General features: G+C 42.3%; 4 protein-coding genes across 10 annotated transcripts; 2 read left to right on the forward strand and 2 right to left on the reverse strand.

The window, feature by feature from the left end:
• The first annotated feature begins 439 nt into the window (after positions 1–439).
• LOC139107037 (C3 and PZP-like alpha-2-macroglobulin domain-containing protein 8) lies at positions 440–7963 on the forward strand. Of its 6 annotated transcripts, none has more exons than XM_070664252.1 (8): positions 440–592; positions 4009–4145; positions 4231–4355; positions 4505–4644; positions 5587–5798; positions 5886–6126; positions 6611–6849; positions 6974–7963. In XM_070664252.1, exons 1-8 carry the CDS (start codon positions 583–585, stop codon positions 7202–7204), a joined length of 1335 nt encoding a protein of 444 aa, XP_070520353.1. In that variant the 5' UTR covers positions 440–582; the 3' UTR covers positions 7205–7963. The 6 variants fall into 6 exon arrangements, with proteins under 6 accessions (XP_070520353.1, XP_070520354.1, XP_070520355.1 ...); XM_070664253.1 differs by having other exon boundaries at positions 6620–6849; XM_070664254.1 differs by lacking the exons at positions 5587–5798; positions 5886–6126 and adding an exon at positions 4932–4961.
• Positions 7964–8690: 727 nt separating this feature from the next.
• On the forward strand, positions 8691–14354 carry LOC139107034 (transmembrane channel-like protein 7). The gene is made up of 4 exons (XM_070664246.1): positions 8691–9094; positions 9211–9618; positions 9687–9928; positions 10072–14354. Exons 2-4 carry the CDS (start codon positions 9441–9443, stop codon positions 11950–11952), a joined length of 2301 nt encoding a protein of 766 aa, XP_070520347.1. The 5' UTR covers positions 8691–9094; positions 9211–9440; the 3' UTR covers positions 11953–14354.
• Positions 13636–14950, reverse strand: LOC139107040 (ribonuclease H2 subunit C). 2 transcript variants are annotated; one of them, XR_011546458.1, is made up of 4 exons: positions 14525–14950; positions 14051–14283; positions 13889–13971; positions 13636–13829 (listed from the first exon to the last, which is right to left on the reverse strand). XR_011546458.1 is itself a non-coding variant. In XM_070664261.1 (3 exons), exons 1-3 carry the CDS (start codon positions 14670–14672, stop codon positions 13951–13953), a joined length of 402 nt encoding a protein of 133 aa, XP_070520362.1. In that variant the 5' UTR covers positions 14673–14947; the 3' UTR covers positions 13636–13950. The 2 variants fall into 2 exon arrangements, 1 of the variants encoding a protein (XP_070520362.1); XM_070664261.1 differs by having other exon boundaries at positions 13636–13971; positions 14525–14947.
• A 102-nt stretch (positions 14951–15052) lies between these two features.
• Positions 15053–18308, reverse strand: LOC139107036 (protein FAM98A). Its single transcript, XM_070664251.1, has 5 exons — positions 17936–18308; positions 17472–17838; positions 17096–17386; positions 16705–17003; positions 15053–16089 (listed from the first exon to the last, which is right to left on the reverse strand). The coding sequence occupies exons 1-5, from the start codon at positions 17971–17973 to the stop codon at positions 15564–15566; spliced, it is 1521 nt and encodes a 506-aa protein (XP_070520352.1). The 5' UTR covers positions 17974–18308; the 3' UTR covers positions 15053–15563.
• Between the last annotated feature and the right edge of the window lie 3 nt (positions 18309–18311).

The following is an 18311-nucleotide window of genomic DNA, read 5'->3' on the forward strand; positions in this document are numbered from 1 at the left end:
ACTTGCTGTTTGTCCCGAGTAATGAACGCATAAGCGCCTACTAATTACAGCGATCCCTCTGCGAAAGATAAATCGCGATCCCGTGAATCATGTAATGAACTTTCACCGCCACGCCGCTAGTTAAAAAAAAAGAAAGAAACACGCGTGTTTCAAACAAGCGCGGTACAGAACAGATCACGCAAGATCATTAATCGGATTCCGACACGCAATTGCATATATTTAAATTTGACGATTACGTCCGTGCGTCAACGATTAATCGGATTCGATTTTCCAGCGGACGGAGAACGGGCGAGACGGGATGGATATCGAGGATGCTGTAACTATGTCGGCGGAATTCCATCCGCGAATATGCATCCGCGTGAGTCATACTCTCGTTGATTAGCGCGCGTCGTAATGGTCAGCAGCGAAACGCGCACGCGCCAGCCTGAAGACCTTGCAAGCGGAGAGCGCGGAGACGTCAAAATTCTACGCGCGTCGTCATCGCGCAGTGCGAACTCCGTCTTCGTAGTGTGTGCATCGCGGTGACTTTTCTGGTACTCTTCGCCGGAGGATTTAGCGTAAACAAAAAGCAGCAAGAGCGACATGGCGGTCTGTAAGTATCTCGTTAATCACGTTCATGAAATTAATCGGTAATGAGCGCTCGATGATTCTTTTTCAACCACGATTCTCCGCGAGTTTTTTCACTGGATCCAGCAATAAGTACGAGAGCAATATCGAGCGTTTGCTAGATCGCTGCTCATTTTTGTCAAGCTTTAAGACACGTTACGTCATCGTGTATAGATATATTCTTTATTATTCATTCATTGCGTCTCGATTACGGCTGATCGTTCGCGAGGGCTTAACCAAACAGAAGCCTAACATTGCGTAACGACGCGACGCTGAATTGACATTGCTTCGAACGAAGGAAAAATCGTCGGCGATCCAGGCGAAGAAATCTGCGGGGAAGGAACTTCCGGGGAGAAAATAGCATCTTTAAAGCCAGCTTTTCTTTGCGAGATTGAGTCTCTCTAAATATAGAGTCGAGGCGCGGCTGTGCCGGTTTGACAAGCCGGCCGGCGTCCCGGCGAACGAAACCCGAGGCGGAGGTATTCGCGATCGTACGTTAAATCGCAGACGATGCGCAATCCTCGCGTGCATATGTATCGCGTAATTTGTAATAATGAATCCGCTTGACTCGTTAGCGTCGAGGTTTGTCGCACAGGCAGAGGAACCAGCGTGAGAAACTTCGCGGTTTATCGCGACGAAGCCAGGGAAATCGCCAAGACAACGTCCGGCGACACGTGTCGCTTCGCGATCACGTCATAAGAATGCAATCCCGTCGCGTCCTTGCGTAATTCGACGTTCCTATTGCGTTTCGCAACGCCCGCCGCCCCCGGAGTCGCCTCCCGTGCCTCTAATCTGAAAACTAGACTCTTCGATCGGACCTAGTCTTCGCAATCAGGTTCGCCTATGAATCACGCCTCGCGCCGTCGCGATGTTTTTTTATTTCCTCCGTCATCCTTCCGCCTTCCGCTGTCCCGCGCGGGTATCGGAACGAAATCTACGGGAGCATTTCGTAAATCTAGAAACAAACGTTCTTCCCATTCACCTGACTGTAAAATTTAAGCGAGGCTTTAATTACGCGCGGCCTACTGTTCAGTGTCCCTTTTTCGCCACGCTTTTTCTCGCGATCGTCCCTCGAAGCTAAGAAAAAAAAAAAAAAAAAACGCGTTGCTTTTTCATTACGTAATTAAACGTAACGCGACGGGAAGGCAGGCTCGCGATAAAATATCGTTCTGAAAAACAGAATTCTTCACAATAGAAGTCACCGCGGTAACGAGAAGAAAAAAAAACGCAGTCAGGTGTCCGTCACAAGCTGCGAGGATGATCCACTCGCATGCGTCACTCGAGTACGTCGTGAATGCTGGTACCGCGCGTCGATCGAGTTCTAGAGAGGAATCTTTCCCGGTCCGGACGTGGTCGCGGCCACGCCGGGAAAATTTCGATAAGAGCTGCAGCCTCGTCGAGAGCAGGTGGCAGATTGGCACCTGTTGTGGCCGAGTCTTCGGGGCAGAAACGCCGCGGTCCACCTTGCCGGCGTAAAAGCCGGCGACAGTTGCTATGCGAGGTCAACGGCTCGACGAGTAGTTCTACCTACTGTTACGCGATCGGCAGCGATTTACCGTAGCGGGATTAACAGGCAATCTGGCACGAAGCCGCTCGAGCGTTGCGAGGATTATTTTCCCGGCCGCCGATGTCTCTCGTCTCGTCTGTCTTGGTATTCGCTACCACCTTCGAACCTCGCGACGGAAGAAAATCGTTAATTGATTCCCCGTAGAATCGTGATCGTTACGCACGTAATTCACGGGCGTCGCGAAAGGGATTTTCGCGAAAAAGCGCTGAATAGATCCTCGCACGCGCGGCGCCGAGCGCGACCGGCGGTATTCGTAGTTGCGCAATTCGAATTGACTCAATAGCACTAATTCTCGCGTTGTTATGTTAATTGGGAGCGAAGCACGGCCCACATAGTAGAAGCTAATCAATTTACCGCGCATTAAATTAACGTGATTCGAGCCACCTCGATGCCTCGGGACGTGCGAGAAGGAAGGAGCCTTCCGGCGATAGGCGATCTTACAGACTTATCCTAAACCACCTAACTTCTTATCTGCGTCAAGATTCCTATCAATTTTGCGAGATAATCGTGCCAGTTCCGAAAACGAGGACTCGCCGCAGAATTCGGAATAATTGAGCGACTACTGGAACGTTTCAGACGAACAGTTTTCTTATTTTATTTATTTTATTTTTTTTTTCCTTTTTTTTTTCTTTTAGAAAATGTAACGTAGATGGGCATGGTCATCGCGCGCGGCGATCGTTCTGGATCGCGGACGTCGCGTAATGTGAAGTAATTGGCATCGAAATAAGAATGACATCAGCAGCGACGACGGCGCTAGACCCGGTGCGCTTAACGGCGACCTCGATTTTAATATCGGCGACAACGTACGCGCGCATGTACGATCGGCCCGGCCTAAAGAGGGTTTGAATTTTTCCGTGGCGTGGCCCGCGCCAAATAGCACCGCGCGATCTTTTCCTTAAACTCACGACGTACGATGTCAGCGTTTGCGGGCTGACCACGACGTGTACGCTCGTCCAACTATTTATAATCGTTACGTTTGTCGCCGCCGCTTCTCTCTCGCACGCGTACCTTTCCGACGCTAGCGCGTAAAATAAAGAAAAACTAATGAAATATGGAAAACAGATAAGAACGCGTCGCGCTATCTCAGCGAGGCCGGCCTCGGAATTAATCGGCCAAGAGTCACACTCGTTTGCTCGACTCCTGCGGGCGGTATCCTCGCGGAAAAATCGCATCGCTTTTACCGCGGAGCGTCGATTTACGGCCAAGTAACTCGATCGAGAATTCGGTGAGGATGATTCAGAGCATCGCGTGCGGTATCGGAGCTATTGGTGGAGATTGCACGTCTATTTTTAACAGCGCGGTCGGCGCGTTTCGCGCGAACATGTTTCTTTTCTACTTTACGCCGACGATCGTAAATGACAGCGGCTCGTTCTTGCCGCCGCCGTCGATTGATAGCACCCTCTGCCTCTTCGCTCTCCGACTCGTAAAAAGAGAAAAGAAAAAAGGAAAAAAAAAAATCCCGCGCGCTGCGGATTCTCTCGCGTGTTCGGCGATCACGCCGGACGACCTTTGCGGGGGCTGTCATTAAGATATTACGAGATCGAATTGCGAGATGTAACGCGAGCCACGTGCATGATTATTACTACCGGAGCGCGATATCGACCGAATCCTGCATTGTCCTACTTTCTTGACCGCTTGACGAACTGCCGTAGGTCGACTTGGCGTCGGGATGTCTCGATTCCTGGCGCGCTTCCCCTCCCGCGAGGGGTGGAACGTATTCGCGATAACGATTAGCTCGCTGCTAATTACAACTCTGATTTATGCGAGACGAGGCGAATCGGCATGCTCGCTCGTGTTCCAAGGAAGATAAAGCCTTACGATTTCTTTTTTTTCAGCGCTTAGCACCGAAGACAAGTTGGAGTATCATTTCTATCCCGTAACCGCCGGGCAGATTCAGTTTCGGATAAAAGCGCCGAACGATGCTCACATCGCCCTCACCACCGGCCCTCAGGAAGGAGAACCGATGTACGAGGTGAGACCATTTCGTCACCAAAAAATAATTTAAATTTTTTAACGCGGTGGAACGTAGAGTTTGACGATTACTTTTCTTTGCCTAGGTTTTCATCGGAGGATGGAGCAACAAGAAGTCCGTCGTGCGCAAGAATCGCACCAGGCCGGACGTGGCGGAGACAGAAACGCCCGACATCCTGAGCGCGGATGAATACCGCGGCTTCTGGATCAGGTAGCCCCATGCCTCATAAAAGAATTATTAAATTAAGACGATTAATCGACGGTGATATCGCGCGCCTTGACCCGCCTTTAAATTAAATCAAATCAAAAGTCCAAGTCTCGTTTTTACGTTTTTTTTTTACTCGTCTTGTAAATTCACAGGTGGGACAACGGCATTCTTACAGTAGGCAAGGAGGGTGAGTCGTCTCCTTTCCTGACCTACGCCGACCCGGAGCCCTTCGGGATCGGCTACTTCGGCGTTTGCACCGGCTGGGGTGCCACCGGAGAATGGCTTATCGAAGGTAGGCGTCAGAATTTCTTACGCTCGTATTTTAAAGACTTGTTTTTTTCCAGAGCCAATTCGTAGCTGTCGGTAGCTCTCTTTCTCTTATTAATTCCTCACTTTGCAAATTAAAAATCGACACCCGTAATCAGGTAGACGTAATAGATAAAAAAACGATACTTAGATCGATCGACGTCTATCCTCCTACTCTCTTGTAAATAAGATTGATTATCTGACACTTTCTGATTTTCCGATGACTCTCTTTCTGGCGTCCTTTCGGGTTGCGGCATCGCGGCACTCGCACAGCCATATGCTGCGGCGGCGGTTACGGTGGTTGTACGTAATGTATATTTGAACAAGAAGAAAAGAAAAAAAAAAAAAAAGTCACCGAGAAATCCCTGCGAGAGCCTTGACGTAGTCGCACGTGGCGTAGAGCCTGCTTTTCTGCCCGAGTACGAGTTGATTGATGTCATCCTAGCACGTATTTTACCTTTTTACCGCGCTTAGTCGACGCTGAATTAAATGTGCTTCCTTCGTGGATGTTTTCGTGGCATCTGTCGGGTGTAAGACGGATCCAGAAGGAATCACAGCGTTCGTTAACTCAGCACGTCGATACGCGCGGCACGTTCGGTCCTGATAAGGGGCACTATCGGCACCTGATTGAATTATTTTCAACCGTTCACGCATACACGCACCGATTGATACTTTACATTAGTTTACCCGAGCGCTTTCCAGCTTTTTTAGTTGCTGAAAGGTCAATCAATCGTATCGCAACTTGAGTAATGATAAAAAGTAGCGTAAAATAGCATGTCAAAATGGACACTTCAATTCAGAGAGCAACGTACCGAGAAAATAAGATTCGTAACGAAACTATTTGATCAATTTGCCAGAATAAGATGTGAGTTTTCTTATTTATATATTATTTTTTATAATTAATTTTTTTTTTTATACGCTCGATAAGGTCGCAAACCCTTGAGCACTCCTAACCAGCTACAGTACAAGTTTCATGCCGTGCGAGGCGGCTCGCTGATAGTCGACGTGAAAGCTAAGAGCAACGCGCACGTAGCGCTAACCGATCGGAAGGGCGAGTCGAGTCCCATGTACGAGATCATGCTCGGAGGGTGGGAAAACAAGGCGTCGGTTATTAGATACGATCGCAAGCAGCCCGACAAGGTTCGATTTTGTTAATGCATGCCAGATTAAAGCCTTAAGCGTCGGGCGGTACGGGCATGTACTCCAACGTGAGAAATTTTGCGCTAGATGCGTGTGGACACGCCGAATCTTCTCAGCGATCGCGATCACAAGAGGTTCTCGATTACGTGGCTCGACGGGCTCATCACGGTCAGATCAGGCGGCCTGAGCGGCGCGGTCCTCATGGAGTGGCGCGACCCGAACCCCATCGGCGTGAGCTACGTAGGGGTGCGCACCGGTTGGGGCGCGACCGGAAACTGGAAGCTCCATTTCGAGCAATATCCCGCAGTCGCTACCGGTCAAAAGAAACGTAATAGTCTCTCTGAACGTCCACGGTAACTCCGAGATCGCTTGCTCGATCGCTCGAGCATCAGTCTTATTTAATTGTAACTCTATCGAAGCGCCGACACGATCTCGGAATTGCTGAGCGATCTTATCACGCTTAATTGTAAATCTAAATTTCTATCGCGCTCTCACGCACGAATGCTTGAACTCGGCTTTTGCCTTTCTCAGAATCGAACAGCCTCACACTTTTCACTGCAATCGCATTATTCGCTTTTGGTCTGCATCTTTTAATTCTTTATCCTCCTTAGCACGTGCTTTATTAATCGCATGGGATCTGACGTGAAATTATTTACGCACGCGAATACGTTGATGAATCGGATACGGCTTGACTGCGTCAGGATGAATGTGATCGCTGAATTTTTTTTTAATTGTACCACTTTTTTTTACAATTTCTTTACGTTTTGTTAAAACTTTAAATTGCTCCATTATTAAATATAACATAATTATAGCTTCCACAGCTCCGTCCGCGCCGTTGGGTGAGCAGGGATTAGCAGGGAGCGTGTGCTGGTGCGACGCATCCGGCGGGATGGTGCCTCCCGACGCGGTTGAAGGTGGAGACGACGGCGAGACTCTGTTCGTTGGCAGGGCTCACCACGAGGGTGCCCTCATCCCCGGCAAAGTGAAGCCTGGTCACTCCGTCTGCTACGTTGCTTGGGGCGGCACCGAGCACGGAAAGTCTGACTACCAGGTGAGAAATCCTCGCGAGCTACCTTCCACTTGTAGAAACAGTCGAATAAAAATCCTCGATAAACCGATTGATATTTAATTAACCCCTGTGATCTTTCAAACACTTATGAGGTTTTCTGAAACAGGTTCTTTGCGGCTGCAGACCCACGTGGTTGCCGATAAGCGGCGGCAACATTCCGTCGAACGCGATCCCGGCGGGCGAGACCGAAGACGGTGAACCGTTGTTCGTCGGCCGTGTGCATCACGAGGGTACCGTGACCATCGGCAAGGTACAGCCGTCCCACAACGTTTGCTACATACCTTTCGGAGGTTCCGAGCTCGCCTTCGACGAGTACGAGATAATGGTCGAACAATAATCGCTAGATCCGGCGCCTATTGGAAGAAAAAAATCCAACGGGACTCGTCGCCGACTTATCGGCAGTTCTGCGAGGAAGAGAAAAAGCAGCGAAAATTTTCATTTTAAGCTACGATTTCAATATTGTATTGTGGAAAAGTTAAAGGAAATCTAAAATAAAAGCAAAAAATTAAAATCTTTTTTTAAATAATAATTTATAAAGATAGATTGAACAATTCGTAATTTATTTCTGGGCTGTTAGAACTTGATAAACGATATGTTTGATTATTCATCTTATTAGAACAAAGTGTATGTTAGAAATGTACGGATAAAGAATCTCAAGTGTGCAAACTAGTCTAATTACGCATGTAAGTGAATTAAAACATTGAAAGATATTGTAGAACTGTTCGATAAGCCGGAAACGTGTTCGCTATCGTCTATGCAAGCGTCTGCTTTTTGCACAGAATATAATTGCAGTCACGCGATAGGAAGAAAAAGCAAATCAAACGGCGATACATGCGCTATATAGATACATAATTTTCTTTTAATTGGTATTGGATTAATAATCCGATTAAACCAATATATTTATATATATATAATATATGTATATTATATGTATATTGTTTCGTCGCCTTTTCATCAAGACGACAGATACATATATTTTTATGATAGAGCTACCGTTTTCTAACGCACAATGCTTCTTGTCAAAGAATATATTTTCAGATTACGTATATTGTTATGACAAATAAATTGAATGTACGTGCATAAAACGAAAATGAAATCGTCTTTTTATTTCACTAGAATAAACCATGTGCGCGCTTTGCGTGGTTCTGCCGGTGACTGTAACAAGAAAAATATTAATGTGGACACGCCAGTTAGTTGATAAGATAATTTAAAAAAAACTGAAGGTTTCTTTTTTTTAATAAAGATTTTATTTTAATAATTAATTCTTATTTAAAAGTTGCTCCGCCGATGCAGGATACCCGTCCCGAGATATCTACGAGAGCGCGCGCGCACCTGTCAATGCCAGGATTTCTCGGCGTCGAGCATCTGAAAACGCTCGAAAAGTATCAAGAGGCTAAAAAGAGTAAGTTGGTATAAGAGAACCGTTCCCGCCAATTTCGTGGCCACCCCTTAAAAGCAATGGCTGACTATTCACGCCCACGACAGTAATGGTCATCGTTCCCGCCAACGAAGTGACCACGCCTCTCTACAATAATGGTTGCCGGCCGCAACTGTCGCCACCCTTGGTCGACAGCGGTAAGTTCGAGTTTCATACTACCCGGTGGTGATAGAAATGGTAAAGCAGAAGTTTTACGAACGAATAATATGCAATCTCTGGTGCCAAAAGTGATTAATCGTAAAATATCTTTCTTCGAGAAAAAAAATTAATAGCAGATAACGCGCGTGAAGAGCGAAAGAATGGAATAGCTACTCTCACGTATTTTTTTTGTTTCTTTTTTTTTTTAAGCCGGCGGGATGTAGAGGCCCTACGACAAAGGACTGGCGAACCTTCGCGAGTCTGCGTGTCTGCCATCTAGATCCCTGCAAGTCTTCCAGGCGACGACGTTATTATTATTAGCCGCCTAGTGCGACTGGCTGCTGTACGAGAGAAACGTCAGGATGCCGATGTTGACACCGATGGATTCACGTAGGATGCAACTCTCGTCCATTTTGGCCGAGGCAAAACGTTGGATGCGGTCTCATCGGCCGCGTTAATTAAAAAGGGACTGCTACGCGAGAGGTGTCGCAGCGACGACGGGACGTACGCCGCGTCGAAGGGGACAGTGCGACTGACGAGCAGCTGAGTCGCGATAAATTATTATTCGCGCTGTTATCAGTATTGATCGGCGGAAATTGTGCGTCAACGATTTGCGAGATGCATCTCGTCTAACCCGCTTATTTCGGACGTGTATGTATATACATATATACGTGGGAGTGTGTTTGCATATGCCTCCTGATGTTACTTCAGCTTCTAGTTTTCCAGGGAACGATTGGTACGTTAATGTTTGATTCAATTTTTTTCAGTTTTCACACGTTGCTATTGTCATCAGATAGACCGTATCGCTCGCAGCTGTTTTTAAGCCACGAGTGTTTTAATGGGAGATCTCGAACCGGAATTCAGATGGACTTTATTGCCGAAGTCATGTCTCAGGCCGTACAATTCGTTTGCACGAAATTAGATATTTAAGTCGTGACTCTCGCACGTGGTCAGCTTGTCTTGAATTGAAGATTGGAACGGAAATTCTATTCCGAAAATGTCGGGCGGAGAGAGAAAGAAAAGAGGATGCGATCGAGGGCACGGATGGGAGGAGGCCGGTGCCGAATTCTATCAGGAAAGTTATCCAGCAGCAATAGAAGCTGATTTGCAGCAGGCGCTGCAAAGGGATCCCTCGCACATCGCAACTCTACTCCCCAGCAAGAAATCTCGCGTTGGTAAGTCTCGCTTGGCTTCGAGATCGGCAAATTTCTCTGCGACTCACGCATGATTTTTTTTTATGCAGCCACGGCAAAGCGGATTCGCAACGACACCAAGACTACGCTGAGAAGACGCACAAGCACCAGATCTCGCGGCACAACAACCTCAAGACGTATGTCGACCAACATACACGACGCGGCTGTGTCAATGCTGCCTGATCTGTCGGAGAACTTGTCCAACGAGGAGCGCACTTGGGAGGAAATCATGCAGATCAAGGCCATGCCCATATGCATGTCTCAGAAGATACAATTGAAGAACCAGTTACAGGTAATAAAAAAAAGGGCACACACGTGTTAAATAACAAGCTAACTCTTTTGCTAATTTCTTAAATTAAATAAAATAAAAAAATAAAATAAAATAAAATTAAAAAAAAATACAAATTAATTAAAATCTACTTGTGTATTTTTTAGAGCGCCACGAAGTTAAGACTTCAGGGCTTCGAGCAGCTAAAGTGGCAGCGCAGGAAAGCTTGGCAACAGTTTCGCATCAGGATGAAAGAAGCTTACTCCAAGATGGAATTATGGAACGACAGCCTCAAGAAGATAGGTGGAAACTTTGGGATGGGCATAGTAGCGTATTTTTTATTCATCAAGTGGCTGATGTATCTAAATCTGCTTTTGCTCGCGATAATGTTTACGCTAGTGGTATTGCCAGCGATAGTGCTGGAGGTGCCAGAGAGCGAGGTATGTTCGTCTAACAATACCGTCAGCATAGCCTGCTGCTCCGAATTATACAGAAACGAGACCGACGTAAGCAGCAGTAATCAAGCGATACAGCAACTCGCCGGAATATTAGGGTATAATCTTATGTTTTACGGGTCGTACACGCACCAGATGTACTCAAACGTATTCGGTTACTTTTACGATTCGCCTCGGTCCTATATCTACGCTATTTTCTGCGTTTTTGTCGTTAGCTTAGTGGCGATTGTGCGATCGGCCGGCAAAGGTTTCCGAGAAAGAATCGTGGAGGGCGAGGGTCAGTTCTATCGCTACTGCAACTTAGTATTCGGCGGCTGGGACTATTGTATTAACAACGAAAGGTCTGCTTCGATGAAGCATAAGGCACTGTATAACGAGATGAAAGCATTTCTGGAATCGGAGAAACTAGAGGAGGAGCGGCGAAGTCGCACGCCCGAGGAAAAAGCGAAGTTGCTCTTCATGCGCGTCTTTGTTAATTTAGTGATTTTAATAGTACTGTGCGGCTACAGCATATTCATTTATTATATAATCGATTTCTCGTTCGTTCAGTTGTCGGCAGACCCGACGGAAGAATATTCAGAGATATTAAATGTATTCTTCGAATTCCTTCCGTATATATGCATCGTCGGGCTTAATGTTACAGTGCCATTTCTCTTCCGCTATCTGATCGCTCTAGAGCGCTACAGTCCGTCGTTCGTCGTTAAAGTGACATTATACCGAACCATTTTCTTGAGATTCGTTTCCCTCGCCGTTCTATTAGCATCGTTTTGCAAGCTGGTCGGCAAAATTCCGCCCAACGAGTGCGCCAAGAACGAACAGCCGCTGTGCTGGGAAACGTTCGTGGGCAAGCAGTTCTTCAAGCTTTACGTGATTGATATTCTCATACAGTTCTTTATGGCAGTCTTCATTAATTTTCCACGGTCGTTGATCGCGCGCCACACCGAGAACAAAGTTTTGCGCTTCGTCGGCGAGCAGGAGTTTGACTTGCTCAAGCACGTGCCGGATATTGTGTACTCGCAGACAATTTGCTGGCTCGGCTGTTTCTTCGTCCCTCTGTTTCCCATGATCGCCGTCGTCGGAACGTATGTTCTGTTTCTCATAAAGAAATTTACCTGTCTGGTAAACAGTACGCCGTCGAATAAGATCTACCGCGCCAGCCGACTGAATTGCCTGTTCATGTTTAATCTATTGATCTCTTTCATCTTGGTAACGATACCGATCGGCTATTCCATCGCAAAGATCATGCCGTCAAAATCGTGCGGTCCCTTCCGAGGATTAGAATCCGTATGGACGTTATTAGTCACGACGTTCTTGCAATTTCCAAATTGGCTGCAATCGATTCTGTCCTTCCTAGGTACTGCTGCTTTCGGCATACCGGCGTTCATTATTCTCTCGCTGCTTATTTATTACTATTACGTGATGTGGTTGGCGAACAAGCACATGGTGACTGTATTAAAAAACCAACTAGTATTGGAGGGTCACGATAAGCAATTCTTACTGAACAGGCTTAGCGCTTTTATCAAACAACAGCAGGATCAGAATAAATTTCACCAGGAGCAGGCTAATGAGTTAGGCACGTTTCAACATGTATAAATAATACAGAGCCTGATTTAATATTCTCACGGATGTACAAATGTAGGGAAAGCATTTTTTACCACGGTGAGCGTTGGTTCGAACGCATTATTTAATGTTTCGTTTGAGATTTTTATAGATTTTACTTTGATAGATTTTATTGAAACGTAAGACTGTTCCGAATTTTTTTATATTCTATACACGAGTGGCACTTATACCAATAGTTCTTTGATATTCTATCGAATTGGAAATAAGAATTATGCAAGTAATATAATACCGAAAGTTTACTCTCGTATTTCACTTGCATATTGTCTGCTGTGGCCGTGCCGCAGTATCTTACACCTTTATACGAACTGATGCTCTTTGAGACTTGAATTTACAATTACAATTACTGCCACAAACTTATAGTTTTCGCGTATCGTTAGATCAGTTAGTTTAGTTTCGAAGAACTTTAAACAGGACACATATCTCCCATTCTAAGAAATAAAATTGTCTCGTATAAGTGAAAGTGCACATCTGAGATCAGGGTACAAGAAAAAGAAATCTTTACGGTGTTGTGCAATAGTAAAAGAAATCGTGAATTATTTAAGGATTCATTAATTTCACATAATTTTACGGATATTTATAAATCGTATAGAACGCGTAATTAAAACATTACTTTACAACGTAATCTTCAGATAATATAAGCCGATGTGATCATATATATGTCTAGCTTAACTTAAATCGTTAAGGAAACGAGCGATCGAATCTGCCTGTATCTGCCACTTGGGTGAGGAACTTTTTGTTCGCCCGAGGCTTAATTTTCACCTCGAATCGAACAGGCGAGTCCGACTTATGCGCAAAAAAAAATGATTGAAATATGTTTAACTAAAATATATAAACGACAAGCAACAAGACTAACGTCCCTCTATATGGACGATATACTATACATATACTTCCTCATTTTATGAGTAAACGTTAGAGAGCTTTTGCATGAAACGAAATGACATGCAGCGGACCTATCTTCTAGCATAGTCCCATAGAAGTCTGTAATATTACTGTACATAGGTCCTCTAGAGAACCTATAAAAATTTATTTTATTAGCACTATCTATAGTAAACGTTGGAAAAAAATCAGAAGTATTTTATTATATTTATTTTTTCGTTATCGAGGCTTTAATAAATAATTTAGAACTTAGGAAACATGTGTAAGAATTTTTGTAATTCTATATAATCTTATATACAAGCACACGTATAAATGCACGTATTCAAGATTTTTTTTTTTTTTTTTTTTAATTGTAAGAAAGATCTCGCATACCTCAGTATTGTTATATAAGCCAAAGATAATCCAGACTGTAATAATTTATTTATTTCATATGTTTATTAATTAAATATTGTACATGGATGCAGTTTGCTTAGGACGCTTTTGTGCATTATTACTGATTCGACGTAGAGCGGAAATGTTTTCCATAGTATGTTTCTAAATCAATTCTGTAAGTATCGTGCACAGAATTCTCGCTATCGTAAATCGATCGGATTCTTTGGCCTAAATAATTCAATGCACACACCACGAAATGTATTTTGTAAATCTCACATTTGTATAACTCTGAAATTTTTCGAGAGAAATCTCCGCTCTAATTATGAAGTCACTGATTATCTCAGTGAATCCATGATTAGAGTGAATATTTCACTCTATAGATTTTAGAAAATTAAGATAGCATTTACAAACACTTGGAAACATCCTTCTTTAATTTATTATAGATATTATAAGCTCTATCAATGGCCCTATATAGATGCATTTAATATAAAATCGTATAAAATATGTAATCTTATGTAAAACAGATTTATGTATCCGGAAAGAATCTATTGAACGCATTTATAATTATATAAATGAAAAGCATAATGAAGTCCACGAGATACCTTAAATAGAAAACTGTTTCTTTGAATGATCATCACCAATTATATTATAATAAAATTACCTCCGTTTCTTTTTATCTCTTTTAGATTCTCGTGCTTATAGATTATACGCTTCCAGTATGACTTATGTTTCTGACGAGTGCAACTAAAAATCAGAATAATTTATTAGAATAATATATAATGATAACTAATACGCCACGGCTTATAGATGCAAGGAAACTTACTACTTTAGCTATGTCAACCCAATCTAATGTAGCCTGAAGAGCGTCATTTTTAGATGGTATTCTATCATAATTCCAATACGTAAAGTGCGAAAAGGTTCCCGTGCAGTACAAATTTTTCTCCTTATTTTCGGCATCCGTTTTTTTATTTTCCATAAACGTCATGCCTTTATATCCAGCAGGTACAGTCATGTTTTTCCCTTGAAGTGGATATCCACGGAAAGAACAGTCGTAATCTTTAAACAATTAAGCAGCAAATTAATATTGAAAAATGTTACACAACGCAATAAACGTTATGTCTCTCTGACTTTTTGTATTCGTTTATTTAATATTCGTATATTAATTCACTTAGCATGGCAAATTATAAATTAAATAAAAAAATATTCGATGTAAAATAAAAAAAATGCTTTCACTTCTTGTATGTTGGTTTTACAGAACGTTTAACACTGGCTATGTGAAATATGTAATTTTACTCACATCCATCGTCTATCCTACGAATATAAGGCTTGAAGTAAGAGGAAACATTGGCAGTTTCATCCCCATGAATTTTACAGGGCATAAAATGTAACTCCGACTCGTCTCGGCCAGCCAGATCTTTATCTTTGACGTGCAATCGTGTGACCATGTTAATTTAATTTGCAGCGCAATTTTCTGACAATTATAAGAGAAAGTTTGATGATCTTTATTCTCTATATACAGAAACTAACCAATAATAACACACTGTATTACTGTGACTTGGCGCCATTCGGCTACCGTGAAGAATTATCCTGAATCATCCTTAGAATTTTAAAAGTTACCAGATTTTTTAGAGGTATAACATCTTGTAAATTATAATTTTAAATACATGTTAATTTATTATAAACATTCTTATAAACGAAAATGCAACGCGTTAACTTTTATTCGTAATTTATGTAAATTAACTGGAAAATTATGTTAAAAAAAGATATAAAATATTAATTATCGATTTTTCAAGAATATGCAAGGATAAGTCTTCAAGGATATTATTAATACATTTGCAATCATATAATATTGCTAATTTGATATATTTAGATACATATTATGCACAATTAAATATAAAATTCAAGTGACATAATTTATATTTTTTATACTTCACATTTTAAATTAATTTCAATCGCTATTTCTGAGAGACGATTACATATTTACACATTTTTATTAGATCAAATTTGTATAGAAACGTTATATATAAATAAATCAAACATGCTAAATCGAACAACAATAAAATTAAAAACGTGGCGTAAAAGATAAATAATTTTATCTTAAAGTAGCATTACAATATCGAATTGTTAGCTAGCTTATGATCGAACACAGACGTAATTTATTTAATATCATTATTATAAATATTCTAAATTCAGATGTTTTGAGACCAAAGTTACGTGTCAGTATAAGCGTAAGTGATGGTGAACGTAATCACCAATTATTTTAATATCATAACTTCCTCCCGCGGGAATATTTTTTTACTATCTTTAAAAAAGTACATGCAAAGTATATAACATTTTCAATATTGTCTGCCTCTGCCCCTGTTGTAGCCACCGCGCTGATAGTGGTTTGCCCCAGAATTATTGGCACCTTGATTCCATCCGCCTTGAACTCTGCCTCCCCTTCCTCCCCCATCCCTCCTATCCTGATAATAATTCCCGCCGCCCCGATTATCACCTGCGTACGAGTCTCTTTGGCCGGAATATTGCGGCTGTTGATAGTTCTGATTATAATTCTGATTATAATTTTGGTTGTAATTCTGACCGTAGTTGGAGCCAGAATCTCCGCGGTAACTTTCACCACCGCCGTGTCCTCTGTTACCACCTCTTTGATACCCTCCAGTGTCTCTGTGATCTGGATAGCATTCTCTATGTCCGGAATATTGAGATTGCTGATAATCTACGTTCTGACCAAAATTACTACTGGTGTCTTTATGATCTCGATGACCGCCGCCGCCGCCGCCGCCGCCGCCGCCGCCGCCACCTCTACCTCCTCTACCGCCTCTACCGCCTCCTCTGTCACCGCCATACCCGCCTCTTCCACCTCTGAAAAAGAAATATATATTGTTAAATATATCCTGTATAAGATGTTCTATAATAAACTATGAGACACTCCGAGTACGCTAATCTTTACGATTTTAAATTAATATTTAATATTATAAGTTTTATAAATATATTGCTGATTGCGCGATAGTACCTGATCGTATGCCGTCTATTACATTTATTTTGTAAGCGATTTATTGTAACTTGCTTAAATTAAAACATCCACAAAACATAGAAGTAGTTAAAAAAAAATTAATAATAATTTTATATTTTATTTAAGTTGAACAAAATACATAAAAAAAAATTTATCACAAATGTACTATAATTTGATACTGTTCTACATTATTTTACGATTGTGACATTTAAATCGCAACATTTAATAATTATATTTTTCTTCTCTTTACTTTCAGAGTATATGAGTCCCTTAATCTTTTTTTGTTCTTGAAATCTGTAACAATTTGAATAATTGTTTTAATTTGATGTGCTTTTAAAGTTAAAATCCTTTTTAGTAATTCCGTCAATCGTTGCTAAGTGAAAAGATAGATTTATCTTATTAATCGTACAAAAATGTATCGCGAGAGCAGTGCTATTACATGAATTGTTAATGTGTTAACTTACGAGAACGACGGCGGTCCTTGAACTCTATCCTTCTGCCACGGTGGCATCTCCGGAGGCGGTGGCTCTTGCTCGTACGGTCTACCGCCTCTATCTGGCACTGCCCCAATAATGACACTGTTAATTTTGCTTCGCGTATTCTTGCGAACACTCGCGTTGCTCGTTTTCTCGATCACCGCTAAATCGTCCCTAGCCGCCAGTAAATCAGCCAATGTCATTTTCGGTTCGCTCTTTAGAGTCTTTCTTCTCTCCTCATATTTAGTATTTACTTCAGTCTCCTGCGATTTTATCCTGTCGGACCACTAAAAGTAAAATCGTAGTTTTACACGACACCGATCGTCAAATATACCGACGCGTATAAACGAAAAAGAACTTGCAAATTATTTATTCTTACCAAAAATGATTGAACTGTAACATCAAGACGTTTGAGCAACATCTCACGACGAATTGTATACTCCTTGTGCATTTCTTCCTGCAATTTACCTAATTGCTCCCACTGATTAGCAGAGAGCTCGACATCTATGAGTGGCTTATCTAAGTAATGTGATGGTACAGTCTTTAGAACTTCTGACAATTTAGTTTCCAGTCTTGTAAATAAATATTCAGGCGAAATATTGTCCGGTGGTTTCGGAAATTTTAGTATGACCAACATATTCTTCAAATCTCTCGCGGTCTCACTTTCATCCTATGTGAACATGAAATATATCGTTATATTTTTTAAAACAAAAAAATTAACATAATTAAAATTATTCCGTTTGAAAAACACTTACAATGGTCAATTCCATTTGCTTTTTATCTGTAGGGCACTTTGCCTCCAATAACTTGCAAGCCATAAGCTCTGCTACTAAAAATTCTAATAAGATAACTCTTTCAGACTCGGTAGCTAATCTTTCGTTCACATGTCCAGTCATCAGTTTCTCATTCATACAGCCTATTTCCTTAAGAAAGAAGCTTAATTCTAAGAGGAAGGAACTAGCGTCGTCTGTGCTCGTTGTAGCATGTACAATCTCATCAGTGTCAATGAATGTCGCCAGCTGCTTGGCAAGCCAGCTTACGAGACTAGTAAACTCCGGCGACTTTGCGCCAAGTTTTAAGGCATCCAATAATTTATTAGTGTCGAGCATCGGTCCCGTGTACCTGCAAGATTAAAAGTGTATTAATAAATGCATCGCGTAAAAAGTACATTATTCCGAATATCGAATTCTTTTTCGCTCTAGTGTAATTTCTTACTTACCCAACATCTTCGAGCATCTGCACCAATTTGTCGCTCATGTCGGCTGTGCGCTTTTTCGAGAAGTTACGATTCGGATATCACAGAATGTACACGAGAACGTGTTTGGAAATTAGAATTGCAGATACAAGCTTTAAATGTTTCACGTCTCAGTTTCTCTCTCGATGAAATTATGTATATTTAGCGGCACAGAACCGGCACGGTTACCTCGACACGGACGAAATACGGCTTGCACGAGAAGAAGAGGCAAGTATGTAACAACAGATTCCAAACTACAAGGGTTCGGAGCAGCGAACAAGATGAATTTCTATTGGTGCAACCTTTTAAAGCCTGACTACAGTGACAAGTCAAGTGGGAGATAGGGTGACATATGAAACGC

The sequence above is a fragment of the Cardiocondyla obscurior genome, linkage group LG12 (assembly GCF_019399895.1).
Source record: "Cardiocondyla obscurior isolate alpha-2009 linkage group LG12, Cobs3.1, whole genome shotgun sequence".
NCBI lineage: Eukaryota > Metazoa > Arthropoda > Insecta > Hymenoptera > Formicidae > Cardiocondyla > Cardiocondyla obscurior.